This window comes from Uranotaenia lowii, chromosome 2 (genome assembly GCF_029784155.1).
Source record: "Uranotaenia lowii strain MFRU-FL chromosome 2, ASM2978415v1, whole genome shotgun sequence".
Taxonomy (NCBI): Eukaryota; Metazoa; Arthropoda; class Insecta; order Diptera; family Culicidae; genus Uranotaenia; species Uranotaenia lowii.
The window spans coordinates 102,624,205-102,649,747 of record NC_073692.1 but is presented as its reverse complement, the minus strand read 5'-3'; the positions used below and the strand labels follow the sequence as shown (position 1 = coordinate 102,649,747).

The 25,543-nt window shown below is 41.0% G+C and overlaps 2 protein-coding genes across 2 annotated transcripts; both read left to right on the top strand.

The window, feature by feature from the left end:
• The first annotated feature begins 552 nt into the window (after positions 1-552).
• Positions 553-6,767, top strand: LOC129747731 (collagen alpha-1(IV) chain-like). Its single transcript, XM_055742069.1, has 7 exons — positions 553-735; positions 797-841; positions 991-2,401; positions 2,466-2,808; positions 2,889-5,772; positions 5,832-6,055; positions 6,118-6,767. The coding sequence occupies exons 1-7, from the start codon at positions 715-717 to the stop codon at positions 6,305-6,307; spliced, it is 5,118 nt and encodes a 1,705-aa protein (XP_055598044.1). The 5' UTR covers positions 553-714; the 3' UTR covers positions 6,308-6,767.
• A 4,898-nt stretch (positions 6,768-11,665) lies between these two features.
• On the top strand, positions 11,666-14,204 carry LOC129746168 (thioredoxin reductase-like selenoprotein T homolog CG3887). Its single transcript, XM_055739689.1, has 3 exons — positions 11,666-12,101; positions 13,071-13,359; positions 13,422-14,204. The coding sequence occupies exons 1-3, from the start codon at positions 12,085-12,087 to the stop codon at positions 13,581-13,583; spliced, it is 468 nt and encodes a 155-aa protein (XP_055595664.1). The 5' UTR covers positions 11,666-12,084; the 3' UTR covers positions 13,584-14,204.
• The last annotated feature ends 11,339 nt before the right edge of the window (positions 14,205-25,543 follow it).

The window sequence follows — 25,543 nt, the reverse complement described above, 5'->3', positions numbered from 1 at the left end:
TTCCGACAGTTTATAAAAAAAGACACATTCAAAAAACAGATTCATCTAAAATTAAACTGCATTCAGTACTATGTTTATTCGTTCCTCCTTGAGCTGTGAATAAATCAAGCAACTGGCTGTTGGATCGTAGGAAGTTTGAAATACCAACCAAAGAAATCGTTACAGAAAAAAACATTAAAGATTTTGCGTGCATTTCTCGTATGTGCGTATACATGCAGTGAAAGATCGAAGATCATGCGTTATGCAGTATAGAGAGGAGCTGGATTAAAAAACACGCAGTTTCGTAATCATTCAACCGGGAACCACATTTTTCAACATACATCCAGAATAAACAGTGAACAAACCGGCTTCCACAATATGCTGCTGGAAGTAGGTCAGCCGAATGTATTCTGGGCTGGCAGCACCAGCTTCCACAACCCGAATGGGAACATTTGAACTCATCAAAAAGATCGCATTGCACCGAGCGGCAATTTTTCATTTCGCTTTTTTGTTATCCCCTACACGTGTTAATGATTGCTTTTATTGCACTTTTTCTTTCCAAACCGCCGACAGATCTGCAACCAAACCGTATGCGACTGCAAAGGTCTGAAGGGAGCACCGGGTCAAATCGGTCCACATGGTGTGCCCGGTCCCGCTGGACAACCGGGTGACATCGGCTACGATGGGCCTATTGGAGTTTTTGGAGAACGTGGCCTTCGCGGAGAGATTGGATCAATGGGTGAAAAAGGTTACCGGGTAAGTTAAAAAAAAGGCTGTCTGTAAATAAATTATTGAATAAAACCGTTTTCTTTTTAAGGGTGATTCGGGCGGCCGCGGATCTACAGGTTACCCAGGAATTCCGGTAAGTTACCAAAAGAGTTGATTTTTGATGTAAACTCATCAGATAGAAAATAGAAACCTTCCATTATCAAATTACAATAAGAAAGTGAAAGCCCTGTGAAGCCTTTTTTTGTTGTTCTTTTGAGTCTAACGTGTTTCCTTTCAAACCAGGGTCTACCTGGAGAGGACGGTCCTCGCGGGCCAAGAGGAATCGATGGTTGTAAAGGAATTGATGGTGCCATGGGTATTCCGGGAATGCCTGGTTGGCCGGGCGATCGCGGTCAGCCGGGCTTGCAGGGACCTCTCGGCTTTCGTGGAGATTCCGGTGAAGGTGGTATCAACTCTAAGGGCACAAAGGGAGCCATGGGCGAACCAGGTCAACCTGGAGCTATAGGTCCTCCTGGATTCAAAGGAAATAGAGGTCTCACCGGTTACGATGGCATTAATGGATATGACGGAAGTCCTGGACCGAAGGGAGAGCTCGGAGACATGGGAGAAACGTCTATTTCTTTCTGCCCGGGAGAAGCTGGAGAGCCAGGAGAACCTTATCAATATTTCTCTAGCAAGAATTCAACTGTAAATAAGGGAGTTGCTGGTATGAAAGGTGATAGGGGAGATGATGGAGCATTTGGTCTTTCCGGTAGAAAGGGCGAAACTGGGGCGTATGGCGAACGTGGTCTCAAAGGATTTAAGGGAGAGGAAGGAAACGTTGGTGATCGCGGAAAGCAAGGTAAAGATGGCCCTCCCGGTGAAACTGGCGAAAAAGGTGAAAAAGGAGCACCAGGTTATGCTGGAAGAGACGGAGAGCTTGGAGATAAGGGAATTCACGGAGATGATGGTATTCCTGGTTTGCCTGGCATTCAGGGTTTGCGAGGACCGAAAGGAATTTATGATGAATCACTGGCTCCTATAATTATAGGCCCTATAGGAACACAGGGTGATGTTGGTTACCCCGGATTACAAGGATTAGCTGGTACTCCTGGACAACCTGGACGCCGAGGAGGAATAGGTATGCAAGGTCCCACCGGAGATCCTGGTGAAGATGGGCGCCGCGGTAGGAAAGGGTCGACCACACCAGGCCAACGAGGAGATGACGGAGAAAGCGGCCCTCGTGGTCCTGCAGGTGCAAGAGGTCCAGCTGGACCAGCAGGTCGTAATGGTGAAAAAGGTTTCCCTGGAAGAAACCTCCAGGGTTTGAAGGGAGAACCTGGTCTTCCTGGTTTAAATGGAGAGTACGGAGAAAAAGGAGACCAAGGTGATCTAGGAGAAACTGGTGACAAAGGTCTTCCTGGCATTGGTTATAACATCACAGGTCCACCTGGCCCAGATGGTACTCCTGGACGTTCGGGACCGATCGGAGATGCGGGCTGGAACGGCATGGATGGAATAAGAGGTGACAAAGGTTTTCGAGGAGAAGACTGCGGAGTATGTGCTCCTGGTCCACGGGGTATAAAAGGTGACGGAGGTGATATTGGACGGCCTGGATGGGATGGAATCGACGGAAGCCGAGGATTGCCTGGCCCGAGAGGTATCAAAGGAGGCCCGGGTAAAATGGGAAACAAGGGAATTCAAGGTCTTCAAGGTAAAAAACAAATTACAATCTTCAAATTAGATCATTGATAATGAATAATCAAAACATCGTTTAGGTATTCCCGGAGAGAATGGAGAAGCAGGTCGACCTGGAGAAAAAGGTGCAAAAGGAGAAGTTATTCGACGTGGAAGTTTGGTTTGGTTCCCGGGCGACAAAGGTGATGTTGGATATCGTGGTTTGCAAGGCGAGCAAGGTGATATCGGATACATGGGCCTTCAAGGTGATGTTGGTACCCCAGGAGAGCCTGGTGAAATAGGTGATGATGGAAATCCCGGTTTTCGTGGTCGTGATGGAGATGCTGGTGTTCCTGGTCGGGATGGTGCCCATGGCAGAGATGCTGTTCACAACTCCTATACTATTTGGTCGTTAAGAGGAGCCCCTGGTCTTCCTGGTGATAGGTAAGTTACACCCGACATAAAAAAAACTTTGGTTCTTCACTTTCCTTCTTAATTAATTTCATCCAACAATATATTTATAGAGGATCGAAAGGTGAGCAAGGCGATCAAGGAAATCGAGGCGAACCCGGAGACACTTCAGAAATGAATTATAAAATTATCGGAGACCCTGGTGTTCGTGGTGAACTTGGAGATGATGGACCACAGGGTGAAAAAGGCTACCGAGGTGATATAGGAGATGAAGGTTTTAGAGGCCCAGATGGACCCATCGGTTTACCGGGTGAAAGCATTCAAGGACAACAGGGCTACAAGGGATACTTCGGTATAATTGGTGACCACGGATTACAAGGAGAGGAGGGATTACCTGGAATTCCCGGTGCCGATGGACCTCCGGGATTGGCAGGCTTGAAAGGTCAGCGAGGTGACCCTGGTCGAGCTGTGCTTTTCGGAGAAATAGGGGAAGAAGGTGAAGCTGGATACTTTGGAGAATTCGGTGACAAGGGTTATAGGGGTCCAGATGGATACAGAGGTCCACCAGGTATTTCAGGCCCGAAAGGCGAGAAGGGAAATGATGGTTTTATGGGTCGAGTTGGGTTACCCGGAAACAAAGGTATGGTCGGAGATGTTATATACGGAGATCGTGGAGAGCCGGGATTGCCTGGAAGATCTGGAAATACTGCGCCATATGGAGACAAAGGAGAGCGTGGAGATCTTGGAATGGAAGGACCCCAGGGACCAAAGGGAGGTGTTGGTGATACCGGACGTGATGGCTTACCTGGGTTGCCTGGAGATGATGGTGCCCCAGGTGACACCGGGCCACGAGGAATTCACGGTTATATGGGTGAAGAGGGTTATCAGGGAGAACGTGGAGAGATAGGTGACCAAGGCAATATTGGTCTCACTGGTCGCCGAGGTTATGCTGGACTCCGTGGCGAAAAAGGTGAATTTGGAGATTTTGGAGACATTGGATTCCCCGGCAGAGTTGGCAGAAATGGTACCAAAGGTGAACGTGGAGATGTTGGTTTTGTTGGCGAAAAGGGTATGAAGGGATCAGCATCGTTCAGTGGTCACAAAGGAGAAATTGGTATATTTGGACTTCGCGGACCTCCAGGATTGGATGGGGCAACTGGATTACCAGGATTGAAAGGTGAAGAAGGTGATGCAGGAGTCGTGATCGATGGTTATGGTGGCATTAAGGGTCCAAAAGGAGCTCCCGGATATAATGGACTTCCAGGTAGACCAGGATTCAAAGGAGAACGGGGTGATGAGGGTACTCAAGGATTTAAAGGAATATCTGGTGATAAAGGAAGAGATGGCTATCCAGGTATACCTGGAAGACGAGGTAAAGATGGATTACGTGGTTTGGTGGGACTTAGAGGTAACTCTGGCTTAAAAGGAGAACAAGGAGAAGAAGGAGAAATGGGTTTCTTTGGATTCGTCGGAGAAAAGGGTGAACGAGGCGACATTGGACGAATTGGATTGGCTGGAGTCCAAGGTCTACCTGGTGATCAAGGCTTCCCAGGTTTGCCTGGTGATTTAATCTTCCGAACCCCACAAAAAGGTGAACAAGGTGAGTTCGGATTACCAGGTCTCGAAGGAATGCCGGGTTTACAGGGTGCCCCCGGACGACGTGGATATCCAGGTGAAAAGGGCGACGCTGGTTTACGGGGAGAATCTGGATTCGCTGGAAGAGCTGGACTAGACGGTCTGAAAGGCCAGCAAGGTGAGCCTGGTTACAAAGGACCACGGGGTACACTACTGACACGACCTGAACAAGGTGATCAAGGAGATACAGGATACGATGGTTTCCCAGGTAGAGTTGGTGTGATGGGAAGCAAAGGAGCTCCTGGCGATTATGGAGATGATGGGCCTCCTGGACCTAGGGGAATGCCAGGAATGGTTAGTGGAGCATTCAAGGGCATGAAAGGAGAGATAGGATTTGAGGGGGCTCCTGGCATGGATGGGCTACCAGGTTTACCTGGCCCACCAGGTATGATGGGTAACACAGGCGAAAAGGGTATGCCTGGAAGCATCGGCATTCCTGTAAGAGGATTCAAGGGAGAACAAGGTGACGATGGACTTATTGGTTTAGATGGCATGCCAGGTCCTCCTGGTTTCCCTGGTGAAATTGGTCCTGTTGGACGACCGGGCTTGCGCGGATTAATTGGTGTTAAAGGAGAAATTGGAGATGCTGGCGAGGAAGGTTATTTCGGACGTTTGGGTCTGAAAGGTGTCAAAGGTGAACGAGGTGATCCTATACCATTGGACGATTGGAGACCTAACCAACCAGGTGTACGAGGTGTTCCTGGAAACAAAGGAGCCCCTGGAGATGAGGGTGATTTAGGAATGCCTGGTTATCCTGGGTTATTAGGACTGAAGGGAGAGCGTGGACCTCAAGGCCTGACCGGTGAAGAAGGTCAAGTTGGATTCAAAGGTGAAAGAGGTTTCCAAGGTGCTCCAGGTCGAGACGGTTTAGATGGATATCCGGGTTTGCAAGGAGAGATTGGTGATCCTGCTCCCCCTCCTCCACCACCGAAAAGCCGTGGATTCATTTTCACTAAACATTCTCAAACAGTGCGGATTCCGGATTGTCCATTGAATACAGTAAAGTTATGGGATGGTTATTCGTTGGTCAATGTTATAGGGCACACTAGATCGGTTGGCCAGGATTTGGGAAGCGCTGGATCATGCCTTAAGCTGTTTAGTACCATGCCATATTTGTTCTGTGATATCAACAACGTGTGTAACTACGCAACGAACAACGATGATAGCATTTGGCTGTCGACGCCTGAACCTATGCCAATGTCCATGACTCCAATGAAGGCTCGGGAAGTCGAGAAGTATATTTCACGATGCTCGGTCTGTGAAACATCGACCCGCGTTATGGCAGTTCACAGCCAATCAATGTCCATACCAGACTGTCCCGATGGATGGGAAGAATTGTGGATAGGATACAGCTATGTTATGGTATGAACAAAAACGTGTAGTAAGTAGCAATGATTTTCTATTCATTTTTTTATTTTTAGCATACAACTGACAACAGTGGAGGATTTGGCATGAACTTTGTTTCCCCAGGATCATGTTTAGAGGAGTTCCGTGCGCAACCAGTAGTTGAATGTCATGGACATGGAACATGTAATTTCTACGACGGTATTACTTCGTTCTGGTTGTCGATCATAGAGGATGGACAGGAATTCCGTCAGCCTCAACAGCAAACACTCAAAGCAGATCAAACCAGCAAAATTAGCAGGTATGTTACACAGGCAAAATGATTCAAAGTTTTTTCCATTTAAATCATCTCAATTTTCCTAGGTGCATCGTTTGCCGTCGCAAGGCTGGATTCCTCAGGGCACTCTCAGATGGTGCAATAGCTGCCTCAGCTTTAAGACGCCCTGATATTGCTACGGTCCCGAAACCATACTACCCGCCACCTCCTCAGTCTCAACCCCCGAGGCGACGAGTGAGACCTGGTGCTCGGCAACGAAACCGTAATAGTGGCTAAATAAAACTAGACTTAGATGATATTATGTAAAAAAAAACCACATATGAACAAATTTAGTTGCTGTTTCTGTACCATTGTAGGGTAACGAAGTGTAAGGTACTGCCAAATAATATTTTTTGGAAAAATGTTCCGTTTCATTCTAAGAGTCTGCTTAAGAAAACATTTTTTTTTAAATTGATATCCTCCAGTGTTTCGAACTGTAGTTGTATTTCTTCCTTAGTCAACTGTCGTTAATTAAGATTCGATAATACCAAAAATCGTGGGAAAGAAATACGTTTTAATGTTTACGCCTATTTAAATATATTTACACAGTTATTGCAAGTTGTCATGTAAAAAACTGCCAGAGTTAACCATATGAACGTCGTATCGCGTTTTTATTCAAGCTCAGTGAACTTTCAAAACGAATTTTAATTTTGTAAACAAACCGAAACGTTATGTGAATAAAATCTCCTTATTTTAACAGCTGAAAAACGTGTTTTTCTCTAAACATTTATCACATTCATATTGAAAGGAGGAGATGTGTGGCGTTACGAGCAAGATGCTTTCAGAACAAAAAGGCATAAAAACAAAACATCCTTCGTTGAAACTCAAACAAAGAGTAGTTTTATGTTTTTTACGACCAATACTTTTTGTTGTTGGAAATTTTGAGCGGCTTTATCGGTGAGTATTATTTATTTGAAATGATAGACCACAGGATAGACCATAGGAAAAAAGTTTCTAAGATGTTGAAAAGAGCGAGGAGCATTTTGAATAGAAGCTTGACCACATACTACATTTTTTTTGTCGCTCATTAATCAACTGTATCAAAGACTCCGTTCTACGATGCAGTTGATTATATGGATGGTTCGACCAACTTGGTTCTTAAGTGACGAAAATATTATAATATTTGAGTACCGGAAAATAAGCTCTTATGATCGTTAAACCTTCTTGATCTGTAATTTACGCACTGCAACATGATGTACACATTGTTCCTTAATTTTTACTTATACTTACTTAACGGTCCCGCGTCGATTCTCCGGCGCATAAGGTCGCCGTAAAAGACCTCCACTGTTGACGATCCGGAGCCAGCGTCTTCACTTGGTCCCAGTCAAGGTTCTCGTCGACAGTTCGAATTTCGTTGGCTAGGCTTCGCCGCCACGAGTTTCTGAGTCTACCTCTCCTTCGATGTCCCTCCGGATTCCATTCAAGAGCCTCTCTGCAAATCTCGTTCACCAATTTTAACCATCATTAAATTTTTGATTTTCCACTATAATAAATTTTAAAACAAGTTTTTACTTTAACTCGTAGACTCGAGGCGAACAGAGCACCGACTCAACTCGATGAAGACAATAGAATTATATAGAGCTACAGCTTGACTAGTTTATGCCCTCTCATTATGCCCTAGCAAGAAACCAATGCTAACGTTTTAAAAACTGAATATGTCCAGAGAACAAATCAAAAATAGACTTGAGTTAATTTTTCATATACAGACCCCGTTCGTTTTCGGCAACATACCCGAACATTTTGTGTTGCCAAAATCGAATGTTGCCAAAATCGAACGGTTTTTTTTCTAAAATTTTCTCTCCTATTTTTACAAAAAAAACTATTTTTATTATCATTAACGTTATTTTAAGTCAATTTCCGACCATTTTTGGATTTTTTATAGTTTTTATTCTCATGTTTTTGATGCATTTTGCACTAATTTTGTTTTGTTTATAATCTTTGTTTTTCTTTGTCATTTTTGCTGTTTTTGTCATTCTTCATCATTTTTAAGTTGATTTCATCATTTTTAATCTTTTGTTTGTATTTGTTTTTGATTTTTTTTTAAATTTTTATTTTTTTGTAATTTTTGAGTACTTTATAATTTTTTTAAATTTTTTTTGTTTTTGTTGTTGTATTCTATCACCATTTCTGAACCTGAAAACGTATTTTTGGAGTTTGTCAAAATTATATTGGTCCTGTTATAGAAAAAACTTAAAGGTAATGTCGCTGCTAAAAACCGTTCGATTTTGGCACATGTGCCAAAATCGGAAGTTGCCAAAATCGAATGTTGCCAAAATCGAATGTTGCCAAAATCGAATGTTGCCAAAAACGAACGGGGTCTGTATAGGATATATCAATAGTAAATAATGCAATGACTGATTTTCGATTTTCAACAAAAAAAAATTAAAATGCATTTTTAACGTTTTTATACACAGCCCGTTAGGGAATATAGAGTATTTCCTGAGACAGATGGTGGTAGGGTATCATTTTGTTTTTGTTTTGAAAAATGTAAACACCTACTGGTCGCCATTTTGAACTTGGGAGATTAGCACTGTTAAATTATTTCTTCAAAAGATTTTTTTTTCAAATTAACATTACAAACATCAACATTACCTCCAAAGTATGTCATGTCTACATTTTTTTTAATTTTAGCTAGTTTTAAAAATTAAGAATTTTGCATAACCATTACTATTGCACCGTCAATTTGGTTTGTTGTTGTTGTAGTGTTGTTGTTATTTTTACCCTACCACCAGATGCCGAAAAGTGTAAACATGAAAAATCAGCTGTTCGGTTGACAAGTTTTAGTCGCCGATCCAATCGTGGACTCGCAAATCGCAGCCACAAATAGAGGAAGAAGAAGAAGAAGTTGACAAGTCGGGAAATGCTTATACTTTTTAGTGTCTGAACACGAAACATTGATGTAACTCACATATCAACCCTGTTTTTATGGTTAAATAAGCGTCCTTCTTAAGGTGGTCATTATGCCATTATCTCCCCTAATTGTATGTAATTGTCCAGTGATGATTACTGGATGTGATGATTATAGTGATTATTACAAACGGCCTTTTATATGGAATAATTTTTCCAACGGGCAACAGCACGCGCGAACACTCACGAGGGACGAACACTTCGGATGCATTTATTTCAATACTCTTGTTAACACATTGCCATTTACTTGGGTCACGACTGTTTTCTTCATGAACGACATAATCGTCACTATAATCGCTTTTCCTCCATGCTTATTACTGATTTGATTTCACCTTATTTTTATTTTAAATCATCAAGTATCACGCACGCCTCGCTTTGCTTCCGCCAATAATATTAACCGCCAAATGCCCTATACGAAATCAAACCCCACTTGTCAACCTGTTTAGTCTACTTGCAGAAATGAGGTTTTGTGATTCCGATTCGCACAAACGAAGCATGTTAATAATCTGCAACATTACAACACATTTATTTCACGTGAAATACGTACGGATTTAAAGCCTATGAATTCTTTCTTAAAATCAATAAATTTCGGTGCATTAAAAGCTGCGATGTTCTTTATTTCATTTATAAATGTTAGTTGAAAAAGTTAAGTTCAGCAGAAATTAAATGAGCAGCAATATGAGGCCTATTTGTACTACATTTAAGCAAATAAAAAGCATACCTGTATAATTTCTGCAAATTATTCCACGCTTCTCGATCCAACACATGTTTGAACAGAGCTAAAATTTTCATGTCGATAACACACTGAACAAAATCCGGCTATAAGGTTTATCGGGAATTTTAGTGTTTTCGCACTAAAGGAAAATCCAATACTTTTTATCACAAGACAAATGATTTATTCTATCAGAATTTTCAATGAATGTTATAGAGAGCAAAAATATTACGATTTATTATTTAAACTAGTGTAATGAATGGTTCCATCATTGAAATCAAATATGCCTGTAATTTAATTTCTATTTCTCATCTTATTTATCCAAATAACAAATATAAGCAAAATGTGTGTATATGATTCAAACATTTATTATAACAAATCAAGATATTGCACCGCACTGCACTTCAAACACTTGTTATGGATGGTGGGACGCAGTTTCATGTCTGGTGCATGTTGATGCTGGCTGATAATAAATCCAGATTCAGCGGATTGGGTGCTATGTTCTGGTGGATTTGTGTTTCCTGAAAAAAAAATCCGCATTAAGTTTCAAACGAATTATGTTTTAAAAAATGAATTAGGTACCTATGCATGGCGAAGAATGGAACCGTGCGCATTCTCGCTGAAGCTCGAATCTGTTTTCCTCCGCTGCTGTCCCTCATTTTAAGACCCGTGTTTACCTGTTAGAATAGACATTAAAATATAAACACCAAGTAGTTCAGCCATTCCACTTTTCTAACTTACGTTCGTAAATGTTTGCTTATATTCCTGCGATGAAATTTAATTGATCTTTGTTGCCACTCAGCTGGTAAAATCTTCCGGCGAAAAATTACTACTGGCACAAAACACAAACAATCGTTCTGCTGGGTTTATGTTTCCCAAACAAATTAACAGAGATTGATACGGATCACGACTCAGGCACGCCAAAATGTGTTCTAACTTCAGAATGATGAAATGTATAGGAATTTCATATATGTTTTATTAGGTATAAAGAGCTTCTAAAATTCATTGGACTTTTCTTTATTTCGTAATGGATTTATCGTTAGCTTCTATCACACACTGAATGATAAGATTTATTAGATTGACTCTATAAATTTCATAGCCCAATTTAGTTTAATAATTAATGGATTGTCCTTTGCATTTCACCAATTCAGTGAGGCAGATACAATTTATTGGATTTTCCTATATTTTTCAAAGGATAATTTAATAGCTAAAATTTGACTGTGAATAATAAGATTTATTAAAACGACCCTATAAATTTAATCGCCCAATTTGGTTCAGTGCACCAAGGCGAGTAAAGCTAGGTGTGTTCTTATACCAATGCACGGAATCGTCCATCTTGTGACAGGCAATCGTAATCGTAGGCATGGTAGGCGAACAATTCGCTGTCAAAAAGCGCACCGTCTCCACCCCCCACCAATGAGAAACTTTTGGTACCCCTTGCCTACTTTTCCTCAGTATGCCAGGGGTGCCAGGTGGTTTCATCAAAAATCAGGACATCGTGAAGCTAAAAATCAGGATTTTTCAGGACACCTATGGATTCTTGAAAATATTAAGGATTTCTGCCTAAATTGCATGAATATAGGCGCAATACAGGTGCTCTAGACGCCTTGATTTATGCAACAACAGTAAGCAGCTTCTTGGCTGGCCTGTAGTTCATTTCGAAAAACACCATTTAAATATCATCGCTGAACCGAAGATTACCATCTGTTGAATGGGTTTATCTACTTCATAACCTATTTATTCGATTTTTCTTATAGTTAAGCTACAAATTCGATTATATTTGAGAAGTTTTTATGAAAATCAGGACAAATCAGGACATTTTAGGGACCAATTTAAGAAAATCAGGACAAATCGAGAGTTTTTGAAAAATCAGGACAAATCCTGATAAATCAGGACACCTGGCACCTCTGCTCACAACCGAAATCTATCTCCTGAAAAACAAAAATCAACTGTGGTAATCAGATGATGACATTTTCTTCTTTTTCTTGATGGAAAATCCATTAAAAATCGCCTTATCAATGAAAAAACGGGAACGTACGATTGGAAATTTTCTTTGATTCGTTTTTCCATAGCACAGCGCTAAGTAATTCGTAATCTAATTAGTTTTATAATTTATTGGTAACAGGGTCAGAACATTGTGAAGTGGTGTGTTAAGTAAGTGAAAGACTCCCGAAAGATTGTCTCGTTCAAAATCATAAGCGAATCGAACAACACCAGTAGAGCCTGGAAAAAATGGAGTGGCCAAGTTTTAGCCGGGCCCCGGAGATATTTTTCGCTGCTGACCGTTGTTTGCGTGGCATTGGTCCTCGTCAGTCTAGTTCCCGCTAGTGGCAGTGCCGAAAAGGAGATCCCGATTACCAAATTCAGCCAAAATGTCGGCGGCTACGGGGCGACGATGACGTTCCTTTATTGGTAAGCAAATACTCGGGAAATGGAGTAGATAAATCACATATAGGTAATTTTCGGGGAATGTTGAAATGTCGGGATAGGTGATACGCCGGTTTATGATAGATGCGTATCAGCTACTTCTTTATCCAAGAGCTTCGCATTTAATTTATAAAAATTTATGGACAAAGTTAACAGCTCTTCCTTAAAATAACATTTTGAAAGAAATAACAAAAATGGTTTTATCCGATATTTTCTCAATATAAAAGATTCATAACTTATAAGATTTCAATGAAGCGTTCCAGTTCTGGCATGTATTATAAAATTTGTTTCCGAACCCTGGATCACGCCTTCTCTCAAGCAAGAGTTAAGAATCTGAACTCCTAGAGAGCAGTTTTTTTTTGTTCAGAATATATTTTCGATTCCGGAAATGGAACTGTCGATTTCTGATTCTTACTAGATAAAACAGAACAGGTATAGTTACTGCTTAAAGCCTCGAATTGGAACGATTTTAACCAAATCGTAACAAATTCATGACACGAGTGCCACAAAGATGGTAAAGCCATATCCGGTTCGCGATTATGTCAAGGGAGAGGAGGAAATATTTAGCTCGACGTAATCTTTAAAAGAAACTTCCAATACTTTAAATTTTGATATACCTACTCAAAAAATCTGCATATCACTTATGCTGATTTGACATGCTAGTTTGAAATAGCACGCTAGTAGTTCGTGCTGATTTATTCCTGCCTGAGAGCCACTTGATATTTCGCAGTTTTCGTTTTTGGCCCCTTTAATGGATTCCTTGTAATCTGATTCGACCATCCGATACATATTCATATTCCTTATTTCTCCGAAGCCTTGAATGCTTCTTGGGCTTCATCAAAAATTGTGATATCCTTATGTTGTCTAAGAAGACAGGAATTCATTATCATCAATTATATCCCCCATCTCATTATCGTTCTCTAAAAAATTTTCAAACTTGAACTTTCCCAACAGTTACTCCTGCGGTTATCGCAAAGCCTTCGACGAGTACTACAACATCATCCACGAGAAGTATCCGGAAATCACCATCCGGGGTGGCAATTATGACCCCCCAGGCTTCAACATGTACTTCTCGAAGATCCTGCTAGTGACAAAGCTGCTGATGATCATCGCCCTTATGTCCAACTTCGATCTGTTCGGCTATCTGAGGCAACCGATGCCATCCTGGTGGCGCTGGTGTACCGAGAACAAACTCTACGCCTGCATGATGGTATTCTTCTTGGGCAACATGCTAGAAGCACAGGTGATTCGAGCGAAGTTTCACCATTTGTACACTTGTACAATGTTGTTCATCTTTTTTTCCAGCTCATATCATCGGGTGCATTCGAAATAGCCCTGAACGACGTTCCGGTGTGGTCCAAGCTGGAAACGGGTCGCATTCCGGCGCCGCAAGAACTGTTTCAAATCATCGACAGTCACTTGCAGTTCACCGATAAGATCGAAACAAACCCAGACTTTGTGAAATAAGCTCATTCGTTTAGATCGTTTTACTGTTTTTACCCAAGCGGGATCATCATATTTTCCGTTGCACATTTTTCTCCATGTTATCGTTTTATGTCATGATATTCAAAGTAAGGTTCATTTCTCACGAAAACCATACACCTTCAATTGGCAACCTTTATTTCGCTTGACTGTAGGATAACCTTTTAATTTTACTTCAACCATAAATATTATTCTATGTCTATGGATACTCAAAATCAAACATACAAACCAAAATCAAAGGGTAGCGTGACGTTTCAGTATAATTATAGGATAGCCAAACTTAGAAGAGTCCCCTTGTTCTTCAATCGATCAAAAGCATTAAAGCCCGTGTACCAGTACCAGTCGACGATCTCATCGTCAAAATTATTCCCAAAAACAAAAAAGGATTGCAATCTAATAAGATCTGTCACAGCCTGAAACAGTTTCTTCAGCGATGAAAAAAGCCAGCAAAAAAAAACGAAAGCGTAAGAGTTCCAAAAATGTTCACGAGACAAGTTCGTAAAACGGTGGTGTGGTTAATATGATAGGTAATGTAAAAAAAACTAAAACAAATACAATATTGAATAAGTTCCTCGCGAGCAATCCAGCTGGTTGGGTTAGAATTGATTTGAATGTTTTCCACGTTTTTCTTTTTGATTTGATGACTGGCCATGTTAAGCCCTACTTGTTCATAATGTAGGATAGGATTCAAAGGAAGATTGATACTTTGAACATTGAAAGGTTCAGTACGAAAGAGAAAAGAGCATCTTTGTTTTCAAGCAATTTAGGAGTAATTAAGCCTTTTTGTCAAAAGCTAGTAATATTGAAAGTTTTTAAGCTCAGACGTATCGCAATTCATTTGTTGATATTGGAATTACTGGGGATTCAAGGATAATTTATTGCGGACAAAATGTTGGAGAGAAATTTCCCAGAAAAGTCAAAAAAATGTAAGATTTTATATTGAAAATAAGTATCAACTTCAATGTTCAAACTAATTCATTTCATTTACAGACATGAGTGTTCTCAAATGCTCACTCCTAGACAGAAGCATGATCATGCGAGTGATAATTTTCATCATCTGTAACAACTTCCAAGTCTCGCCCTAGAGGATTCTCATTCTTAATTATCCATGGCTGTCTGTGCAAAGTAAGTACAACGCTATTTAGTATCTTTTAGTAAAAGTACTTAGGAATTAAAAATATCGATTTTCCAGATTTGACGTTTATTGTTTTAGTTCGTGTTACTCGATGTGATTGAAATTAGGTTTCAATCGCATTTCATACATGAGCTGACTGAATAGACGGCTTTAGCATTCGACAACAGTCTTTGCAGACTAATCCAAATGCTACATGCAATTTTTTTTTTAAATCAAATCGCTTTTAGAAGAAGTCTGAACTACAGTGATTGCCATACAATCTCATATAATTATTAACTTTGCACGTGATTGTTATGGTAGGATATAGTTGTTATCCCATTTGATAAATAACTGGTATTGTGTCAGTTTGAAGCTTCAACACGTGCACTGTTGTATGTATGTATATATGTATGTATGTATATTAGACTGCCCCAAATTTGTATGGGAAATTCAATACCTGTAAAATGTTATGCGCTGCAGGCTAAAATTGATCCTAGGCCTAGTACAAGATCTCATGCCAAATTTGGGCCAGATCGGATCAAGGGAAGGGGTCGCTCAACGAGCCTGAAGTTTGTATGGGATTTTGAGACATTTTGTTCGGGAGAAACATGAAAAACCAGTTTTTCATCAATAACTTTGGTTCCCGACGGCCGATTTCTTTGGAAAACGGTTTTTATTAAAGCCTAAATTATGAAAAATATTTCATCCGAAGGCTGCATGTCGATAAGAGTTGAGATAAAAAAGTTATTAGGCTCCGAAAATGGGCTATCTTTTTTAAGGATGGTATTCATCACTGTTAATGAGTCTGGGCGGTCGAACATATTGACGCCTCATTGACAGTGATGAATACCACCATAAAAAAAGTTATTCCATTTTTGAAGCCTTATAACTTTTTTATCCTAACTTTTATCGAAATGCAGTCTTCGGATGAAATATTTTTCATGATTAAGGCTTTAAGAAAACCCGTTTTTGAGAGAAATCGGCCGACGAGAAACAAAGTTATTGATGAAAAACTGGTTTTTCATGTTTCTCCCGAACAAAATGTCTCAAAATCCCATACAAACTTCAGGCTCGTTGAGCGACCCCTTCCCGTGATCCAATCTGGCCCAAATTTGGCATGAGATCTTGTACCAGGCCAAGGATCAATTTTAGCCTGCAGCGCATAACTTTTTCAAAAGTCGGGTCATTTGGGGCAGTCTAATGTATATATGTATGTATGCAAGAGAACTCACCAGTGGCTGATAGGTCTTTCGACCCGTGTCGGTACGGGAAATCTCAATCGCACATTCAAATATTGTTTATGCTTATTTTTTTATTTACATAGTATTCCGTCTCACGACATAACTTGACGAACATAATTCCTAAAATTCACTTGGTCCATGGCAACCGTTCTCCAATTTCAAGGACACCCCACGTTCGCCAGATCACGCTCCACTTGGTCTAACCACCTCGCTCGTCGCGCAGCCGCTCGTCTTGTTCCTACCGGATTCGTAGCGAACACCTGTTTTGCAGGACAGTCGTCCGACATTCTCGCAACATGTCCGCCCAGCGTATCCGGCCAGCTTTCACCACCTTCTGGATACTGGGTTCGCCGTAGAGTCGCGCGAGCTCGTGGTTCATCCTTCGCCTCCACACTCCGTTCTCATGTACGCCGCCAAAACTGGTTCTTAACACTCGTCGCTCGAATACTCCGAGTGTACGCAGGTCCTTCTCGAACAATATCCATGTCTCGTGCCCGTAGAGAACAACCGGTCTAATGAGCGTTATATACAGGTTACACTTCGTGCGAGGGATAAGTCTTCTCGACCGCAGTTGCTTGTGGAGTCCATAGAAGGCACGACTTCCGCTGATAATTCGCCGCCGGGTCTCACGGCTGGTGTCATTGTCTGCGGTCACCAGTGAGTCGGGTTGGACAAGCGGGTTCGGTAGGTCTCGAATCCGCAGGCCATCATGTACTTCGTCTTGGACGTATTAATCATCAACGCAATCCTTCTGCTTCGCGTTTCAGTTTGCGGTAGATCTATTCCACCGCCGCAGATGATCTGCCGACTATATCAATGTCATCGGTAAAGCAGATAAGTTGACTGCGGATCTGTTGAAAATCGTGCCCCGCATTTCGTCCATTGCTCGTCGAATAACACCTTCTAACGCCACGTTTAACATCATGCAGGATAGACCATCACCTAGTCGAAGCCCCCTGCGCGATTCCAATGAACTCGACAATTCGCCCGAAATCCGCACACAGCCCTCCGTTCCATCCATCGTCCGCTTGATCAGTCTGATCAGCTTCCCGGAAAAGCCGTTCTCGTCCATGATTTTCCATAGCTCGTTACGGTCGATCGTGTCGTATGCGGCTTTGAAGTCGATGAATACAGGGACTTGGTGTTCATGGCATTTTTGGAGGATTTGCCGTAATGTGAATATCTGGTCCGTCGTTGACCGTTCCTCCATAAAGCCGGCCTGATGATTTCCCACGAATCTGTTTGCTTGTGGCGTTAGGCGGCGGAGTAGGATTCGGGACAACACTTTGTAGGCGGCATTGAGGACAGTGATCGCTCGGTAAATCTCACAGTCCAACTTGTTGCCCTTCTTGTAGATGGGGCATACTACTCCTCCTTCCACTCTTCCGGTAGCTGTTCTATGTCCCAGATTCGGACTATCAACCGGTGTAGGCAATCGACCAACTTGTCCGGGCCCATTTTGATGAGTTCAGCTGCGGTGCCATCCTTCCCAGCCGACTTGTTTCTATTCAGCTGGCGAATGGCTTCCTTAACGCCACTCATCGTTGGGAGTGGCTCCTCTACGTCGTTGGCTACGCCGGCGATGTACCTTCCCCCACCGTCTGGATCTCCTGCATGTGCGCCGTTCAGGTGTTCATCGAAGTGCTGCTTCCACCTTTTGATCACCTCACGATTGTCCGTCAGGATGCCCCCGTCCTTATTCCGACACATTTCGGCTTGCGGCACGAAGCCTTTGCGGGACGCGTTGAGTTTCTGATAGAACTTTCGTGTTTCTTCGGAACGATGCAGCTGCTCCAGTTCCTCGAGCTCCTCCTCCTCCAGGTGGCGCTTTTTCTCCTGGAAAATTCGGACTCGCTGCCTCTTCCGCTGTCGGTGATTTTCCACATTTCGACGGGAGCCTCTTTGCACTACTGCCGCCCGCGTGGATTCTCTTCGTCCATCACCCTCCTACACTCCTCGTCGAACCACTCGTTCCGTCGAGTTCGCTCCACATAACCGATGACGTTCTCCGCAGCACTGTTGATGGCTGTCTTGATGGTATCCCAACAGTCCTCGAGAGGGGCTTCGTCAAGCTCGCCCTAAGATTACTTCAGTAGTACGATATTTAACCGAGGCGGGCGCCGGTTTCGTGTGTTGTTCACTACGGAGAGTTTTGGGTGCATCTTCACCATCACCAGATAATGGTCTGACTCGTTGTTGGCGCCTCGACAGGATCTGACGTCGATGATGTCCGAGAAGTGCCTAGACAGCCGTGGTCGATCTGCGATTGCGTTTGGTACGGTGATCTCCAGGTGTACTTGTGTGGGAGGCGGTGCTGGAAAAAGCTACTACGTACGGCAATTCGTTTGGATGCGGCGAAATCTATAAATCTGAGGCCGTTTTCGTTAGTCAGCTGGCGCGCACTGAACCTTCCATATCCTTTATCGTATTGAAATGCATTGCATGTTTTTATTACGACAATTCGTATGTATGTACCTACAATGTGCGTCCCATGCATATTCTTTATCGTATTTAAATACATTGCATGATTTTATTACGACAAAACAATCCAAATCAAGAATATGTGTGCTAATGTACTTATATGGCCTCCAAAATGATACGTACATATATACTGGTTTTGCTGCATTATATACAATATGTTTACACGTATATTTGTGTTGCAAATTTGATATACCCACTAAATGGTTGTCTGGGTGGTGTAGCACCTGCAAAAACGAGTATTGCCGTGGAGCGCTTTGCGCGAGTATGGTCTTCCCATCATGGGTACAGCCTTTGTTGCAGGTCCGGATGGGAAATATGGCCAGAGGCTCCAGGTGGACTTTATGGTGTAGGGGTACATAGTATCATGAGTCATCAATTGCACCCATGGACCCAGAGTAGCAAACTGAATGTTAGTTAAACTCATTTTCGTATATCTGCACCTACAATGTGCGGCCCATGCATGTCCTTTATCGTATTTAAATGCATTGCATGTTTTTATTACGACAATTCGTATATATGCACTTACAATGTACGTCCCTTGCACATTCTTTATCGTATTTAAATACATTGCATGATTTTATTACGACAAAACAATCCAAATTAAGAATATGTGTGCTAATGTACCTATATGGCCTCCAAAATTATGCGTATATACTGGTTTTACTGCATTATATACGATATGTTTACACGTATATTTGCACGTATATTTGTGTTGCAAATTTTAAATACCCACCAAATAATTGTCTAGGTGTTCCAAGCTTGTGTGTGTTGCCGTAGCTCTGATAGATGGCACGACCATGTTCGTACCGTGAAGCCCTTCCAGCATACCTCCTGCAGCGCTACGATGCCGAATTTGCGGCTCTTCAATTCGTTGGAGAGCACGTGGGTACTGCCCACAAAATTTAGAGATCGGCAGTTCCATGTTCCAAGTTTCCAATCGCAAGTCCCTTTTCGTCGCGTGGGTCTTTGCCGATTTCCATCCGAAATTTGTTATTCGTTGTTCGTTGCTTATGTTTTTTGTAGTCACGGGCTCGCAAGGCCCACAGTTAACCCCACTATCTCGCAGGAGGACCGTCGGGGTGTTGCTGTTTTGGGTCCCGAACACCACCAGGACGTTGTTGCACTCCACACGCCGCCCCTGACATGGAGAACAGACGCGTACGAAGCCCCCTAACCTAACCCCTAACCCAGTTTGCATGCGACCAAAGCATCCACCGGGGCTGGGTATCCGATCTCCGCTAAGGTTGCTCGCACCCCAGCTAGCACCACGCTATGCTTAACTCATCAACAATAATTACAGGCCAACCAAGGGGGGAGGGAAGGGGGGGACAGGTTTGGCTCATCTTACTCCCTTGCAACTTTTCGAAACAAATAAAGAATCTTGAAAAGGTACCTAAGTAAACTACTCATATTTAATTCCAAATTTGCCGAGATACTCCGGCTGGCTTGAACTCACAATCCATTGTATATTAGTCTTCTGATCGTTTGATGTTTTGTCCATTGACAGTTTTTCATCTGGCCCGAAATTGGCATGAAATCTTGTAGTAGGTATAGGATTAATTTAAGCCTGCAGCGCACAACTTTTTCAAAAGTTAGGTCATTTGGGGCACTCTAGTTGTCCTAAAAAATATCTGAAAACACACAAAAACATGTGAAGGCACCTTCATCCATAGGCGGTATGAAGCTGTTAGAATCTGTCCAGAAACGTTTCCTGCGATATGCACTGCCGAACTTACCCTGGAACGAACCACAACGGCTTCCGCCTTACGACGATCGATGCGGAATCCTGAAAATCGAACCAATCGGATCTCGTGTATTACTCCTCCGGCGTGTATTCATCTTTGATATCTTATCTGGAAACATCGACAGTACCAACTTGATCGAAATGATACCATTCCATGTCCCCTCCCGCGCTTTGCGCAATTACGAACCATTAAGGATGATGAATTACGGACGAAATTAATTGTATAACCCCTTTGATATTTCTTGTAAGCTTTTTAACCAAGTGTATTCATGTTTCGACTTTAATATAAGTAAGGATAGTTTTAAGCGTAGATTAAGAGAAAATCAGTCTGTGTGATATTGAGTTATCGTAGACCGTGAACAATAAATAAATAAATAAAAAATCTCAAATTTCAAATACAACAATTTTCGGAATTTCGATGTAAGCTGACTTCCTTTTGCTCATATCAGGATAAGGCATTAAAAACGTTCATGTATGTTCTATGAATCCATCGATTTTGGTATTGCTTTAAGCGGTACGATTTCACAGAAATGTCATCGAATAAATTGGTTTTTTTTTTAAAACCTGCAACTTTGGGTACACAAGAGATTTTATTAGTTTAATTTTCTTACTAAATTTTGTTCAGTATAATTTACAGAATGAAACATTTTCAATTCATTGCATACTTATAGTTGTCTTTTCGATTCATTTACTACATTAGCTTTCACCAATTGTTTTCTTAATTTTTCATTTATTTTCCATCAATGCGTTTACGATATCAAAATGCAGAATCACTAAATGTGTACTCAAAATAGACAATATATTTGATTAATTTACTTATAAAGTATCTCACATACACCCTTAGTTCATTCAAGACCGAGTAGCCAGAACGAATCTGCTAACTATTGCACACCTAGCGGCCCATTTAGATTTAGCAATTTTTGCCGAATGAGCACATCGAAATTCTGCCACCATTCCGTTGCCCTTTCATTTGAATAGAATACCCCCCATCTCAGAAGAGCGAAATGAAAATTTGCTAACCACCAAAACGTTATAAATGCAGACCCCCGAGATCATATCGTTGATGTGACTAGTTAAAAAACATATTTTATTTTTAAGCCCTAAACAAATTTATTAAAACATATCGCAAATGGTTATGTCGCGAGTTCTCTCTTACTTCACTAATCAGTTTAAGTAGCTTTACCGCAGGTCAATCTTTTTTTTTTTTTTGTTTTTCCATCTATACATAGTACATTCTACATTGAATGTTGAATTCAGTGATTTTATGTTTATATTTTCGATATTTTAAGGGAAGGTTTATGATAGACACCAATGGAAAGTTCATAGGTTTAGTATTCCACAATTGAAACGTATGATTTTATACGGGTTTTACTTTATTTATGGCACTTGCTCGATGATGACCAAGCAACTTTCACGGTTAGTTCGTTTTATGAAAACTTGTAATCTGCTCAAAATGTGCGTTATAATTGTTTCAATATGTTTATTTATGTGATGGAAAATTTAAAAAAAAATCTTCTCGATCACAGAAATTACGAATTAAAATTCTCCATACTAAGGCTGTAAGGAACATAAAGCTTTGTTGAAGTATTTTTCCAAAATAAAATTTTAAATATTTTTAACTTATGGATACTAGTTACAATTATCTAGAAACTCATGAAACGAGAGAAAGATTCCAAACTTCTCGAGAGAATCTATTCTAAGCCTTATCTCAATTCTTACATATACCTACCCGTTACATATATTCGTTCATATCCTTCTATACATTTCTTTCAGGTTTACGCTTAAGTGTCACCCTTCCGGAACGTTCCTAAGCCTAAGCAAATTTTGAATTTAATCGAACTTTGCCAATTGTAGTTTACTTTTGTGCTCTGCTGGACATCGAGTAGCCATACTTGGTTATCAATATTGGACTAATTTCTTATACGAACAAACTTGCTCGTGTGTTAAATTCATTAACATGTTCCAGATATTACTGGTAATATCTATAACAACATATTTTATTCAAGAGAGAAATGCTGGATCTTCTTCTTCTGCTGTTAAATTACACCTCGTAGTCTTGAGCCAAGAATCTGGAGTTCGAATGAGGTCCGAGAATCAATCGAAGGTTAGTGAACTGACATTTCAAAACTAGAGCGCTTCCAGAATTCGGAAATTAGTGTTGAAATTTGGCGAGTCACGTCACGTGACTTTCCGAATAAGGCGCACTGTCCAGTTGTTTCTAATGATTTACTGTTTGATTGATGCATCAAAAAACATAAAAAAAAATCATTTGCCCAATATTGATAATACTAGCTATGGCTCCCGATTCCAAAATTTTGATACTTAAAATAACTGCCAAATCGAATTTTTCTACATACTACAGCTCAATCAAACAACCCAACGATATAAGTCTAAGAAGCATTTCGTATGACTTTTAGAATACTTTATCAAATCTTTGATCTGTTTCTGTTAGTTTTTGAACGAAAAAGATAATCCAGAAAGGATGTGTTATTTCAACTGCTTGCTAGCTTCCAACGTAAAATGTTTACCATTTCAAGCCCATTATCCTGTGTTATGCCCTCTGGTGGAGTTTAATTCCTGTCTGAGGATAAGCTTTACTAACGTGTATTATTCCAAATCCTAGATATCCTCTTTCATAATATCATCGTGAATGCTTACAATAAAGCACTGTTTAATCGGATTCAACAGTTAAATAATTCTTGAATTATTATTTATATCTACAGTCAAGAATAGGGTATGAATTCAATTATTTTGGATTCTAAGCTTGATGCTTATCCATGTCTTTTGTTGCTTTGCCTGTATATTTACATTACTTTGGAATTTATTGTAAATCTGATGTAAATTTGTATCAGAAATATCTTATAGAATGACTTTTTGAGTATGCTAATACTTATGTCTATGCAAAATGACTAGATTTTCGCTCATATCGTTCCTCAAGTGTCACGATGGTTAAATAACATTTCAACTTAATTAAAAAAATTAAAAATTTAGTTCGGAGCTTCGTTCCATAAATATCTCTTGTTGGCGTCGAATTTCATCTGGATATCAAAAGTATTATGTTTAGCACTGTTTAGTTCATAGTTTTTTTTTTTTTTTTTTTTTTTTTAATTTTTTTATTGGCTTTACCTCTATAACATAACCGGCCAAGTGTTAATTACTCTTCTACTTACATGTCTATTTTACATTCAATTACAAAATTAGCTATCGTTTTATATAATTCAATGTCTTTCTTTTTTAGTATCAAATGAATATCGGGTGGAATTCCTTTTTTCATTAAAATTCGCCAAATAGGTCTACGAAGATTTTCAAATCTGCTGCATGCGAAGATAATGTGATCAGGATCTGCGATGGATTCGCCACAACTGCACGTCGCGTCCAATAGGATACCATTTCTAGTCAGATGAGCAGGGAGCCGTGAATGATTTGATATTAATTTGGAAAGGATTACAATTTGTCTGCGGTTGAGATCCAAGCTACTAAACCATGGTTGGAGCGAAACGTTAGAGATGATGCTGTGACAGAAACGTCCTTTAGTTCCTGCATTCCACTTTGCTTGCCATTTGTGCACTGTTGTACGCCGAATCGGAAACTGGATGTCGAATGATGTTAAAATATAATCTGCTGTACCACCATTGATGCACGCACTTTTCGCCTCTTGATCTGCCAACTCGTTCATTGGAATACCTCTGTGAGACGGAACTCATATCAGATGGATCTCGTGCCCCATTCTTTGTCCTTCAAGAATGGAAGCTTTTATATCGTACCAAGCAACGGGATATTTTTGATTGATGTTGATTTTTTGAAGGCTCGTGAGACAACTCAAACTATCGGTTAGAATAATATACTGAGCAACAGGAAGGCTTACGATCATTTTCGCAGCATGCCTGATTGCTAGAAGCTCTGCCATATAAACTGATGCTTTACTGTCGAGTTTGATCCCTTCTGCAGGCGCTCCAAAACTATTTACCACAGCATAACCTGTGCCGTGTATATCTTTCGACCCGTCAGTTGCCAAGATTTTCGCGTTGGCATACACTTCCAAGAGATAGTTTGAAACCAAATCAGCTGCCGATGAGTTCTGGTGTTCTGAACATAACCGTTTAACAGTGAGATCAATGGATATTATTGTTCTTACAACTTCACGGTTGACCATGTAGCATGGGAGATTATTTAGAGGCTGTTCAAGTGGAATAAATTCGTTAAGCATTCTTATGGCGCGGTGTATTCCCGTAGCCACTAAGCCACCTTCCAAGATCGGTCTGGAGTATTGACCATGCCAAGAAGAAAGTGACGCTCTTTTATTTACAAAACGCATGACAGCAAGTTCTCTTCTTTGTTGCAGCGGAATAATACCAGCCATCACTTCGAGTGAACCTGTGTGGGTGGTTTTTGTGGAGCCCAAACAGATTCGAATTCCTGCCCATTGTAGTCTATCCAAAACGATGGCTTCTTTTTGTGTTAACTCCGTCATAAATATGGAACCGTATTCCAATATTGATCTCACACATGACTTGAAAATAGCTAACATTGCTGCTGGATGTGCTCCCCATGACTGGCCCGATATGCTTCGTAGAAAGTTAAGATACGGAGCCGTACGTTTTTGTACCTCTCTAATATGACACGACCACGACAGATTTCGTGTGAGGTACATGCCGAGTAACCTCAGGGATCTGACGTATTCCAAAGTGCAACCGCCGATATTTATTTCTGGGGGATTATCGCATTGTTGTGTCGAGATCAGAAGGCACTTACATTTCGTGGGCGAAAGTTCTAACCCAAGGTCGAAAATATTTTCCACAACTATATCCACTGCCCTTTGGAGAGATTCGCAACTATGCTCCAGCGAGGTTCCTCTTACAGCAATTGTTGTGTCATCGGCGTAATTTACGGTTATCACATCAGGAGGGACACTGTTGATCAATCCACTGATCACAACATTAAAGCATAACGGACTTAGTGGAGATCCCTGAGGAAGGCCTTTCCACGTTGTCCTAGATATTGAATCTAATCCATTTGAAATGCACAAATTCCTTTCTTCAAAAAGATGGAAGATACTTCTTACTAGGCATTCAGGGACTGTTAATGAGCGTAATTCGCGGACCAGAACATTAATTTCCACGTTGTCGTAGGCGGCTTTGATATCGAGGCTACATATCACCACATGCTCTCTTCTTTTCAAAGCTAAAGAAGCTTCATTAATCAGGGGAAACAACGCATCCATTGTTCCTCGTCCTTTCCTAAAACCGTTGATAGCTGAAGGGAATAAGTTGTTGTTTTCGATGAAATGTTCTAGTCGATCTTTGATTATGAGTTCATACACTTTGCGAAAACATGAAGCTAACGCGATTGGGCGAACAGTAGAAGG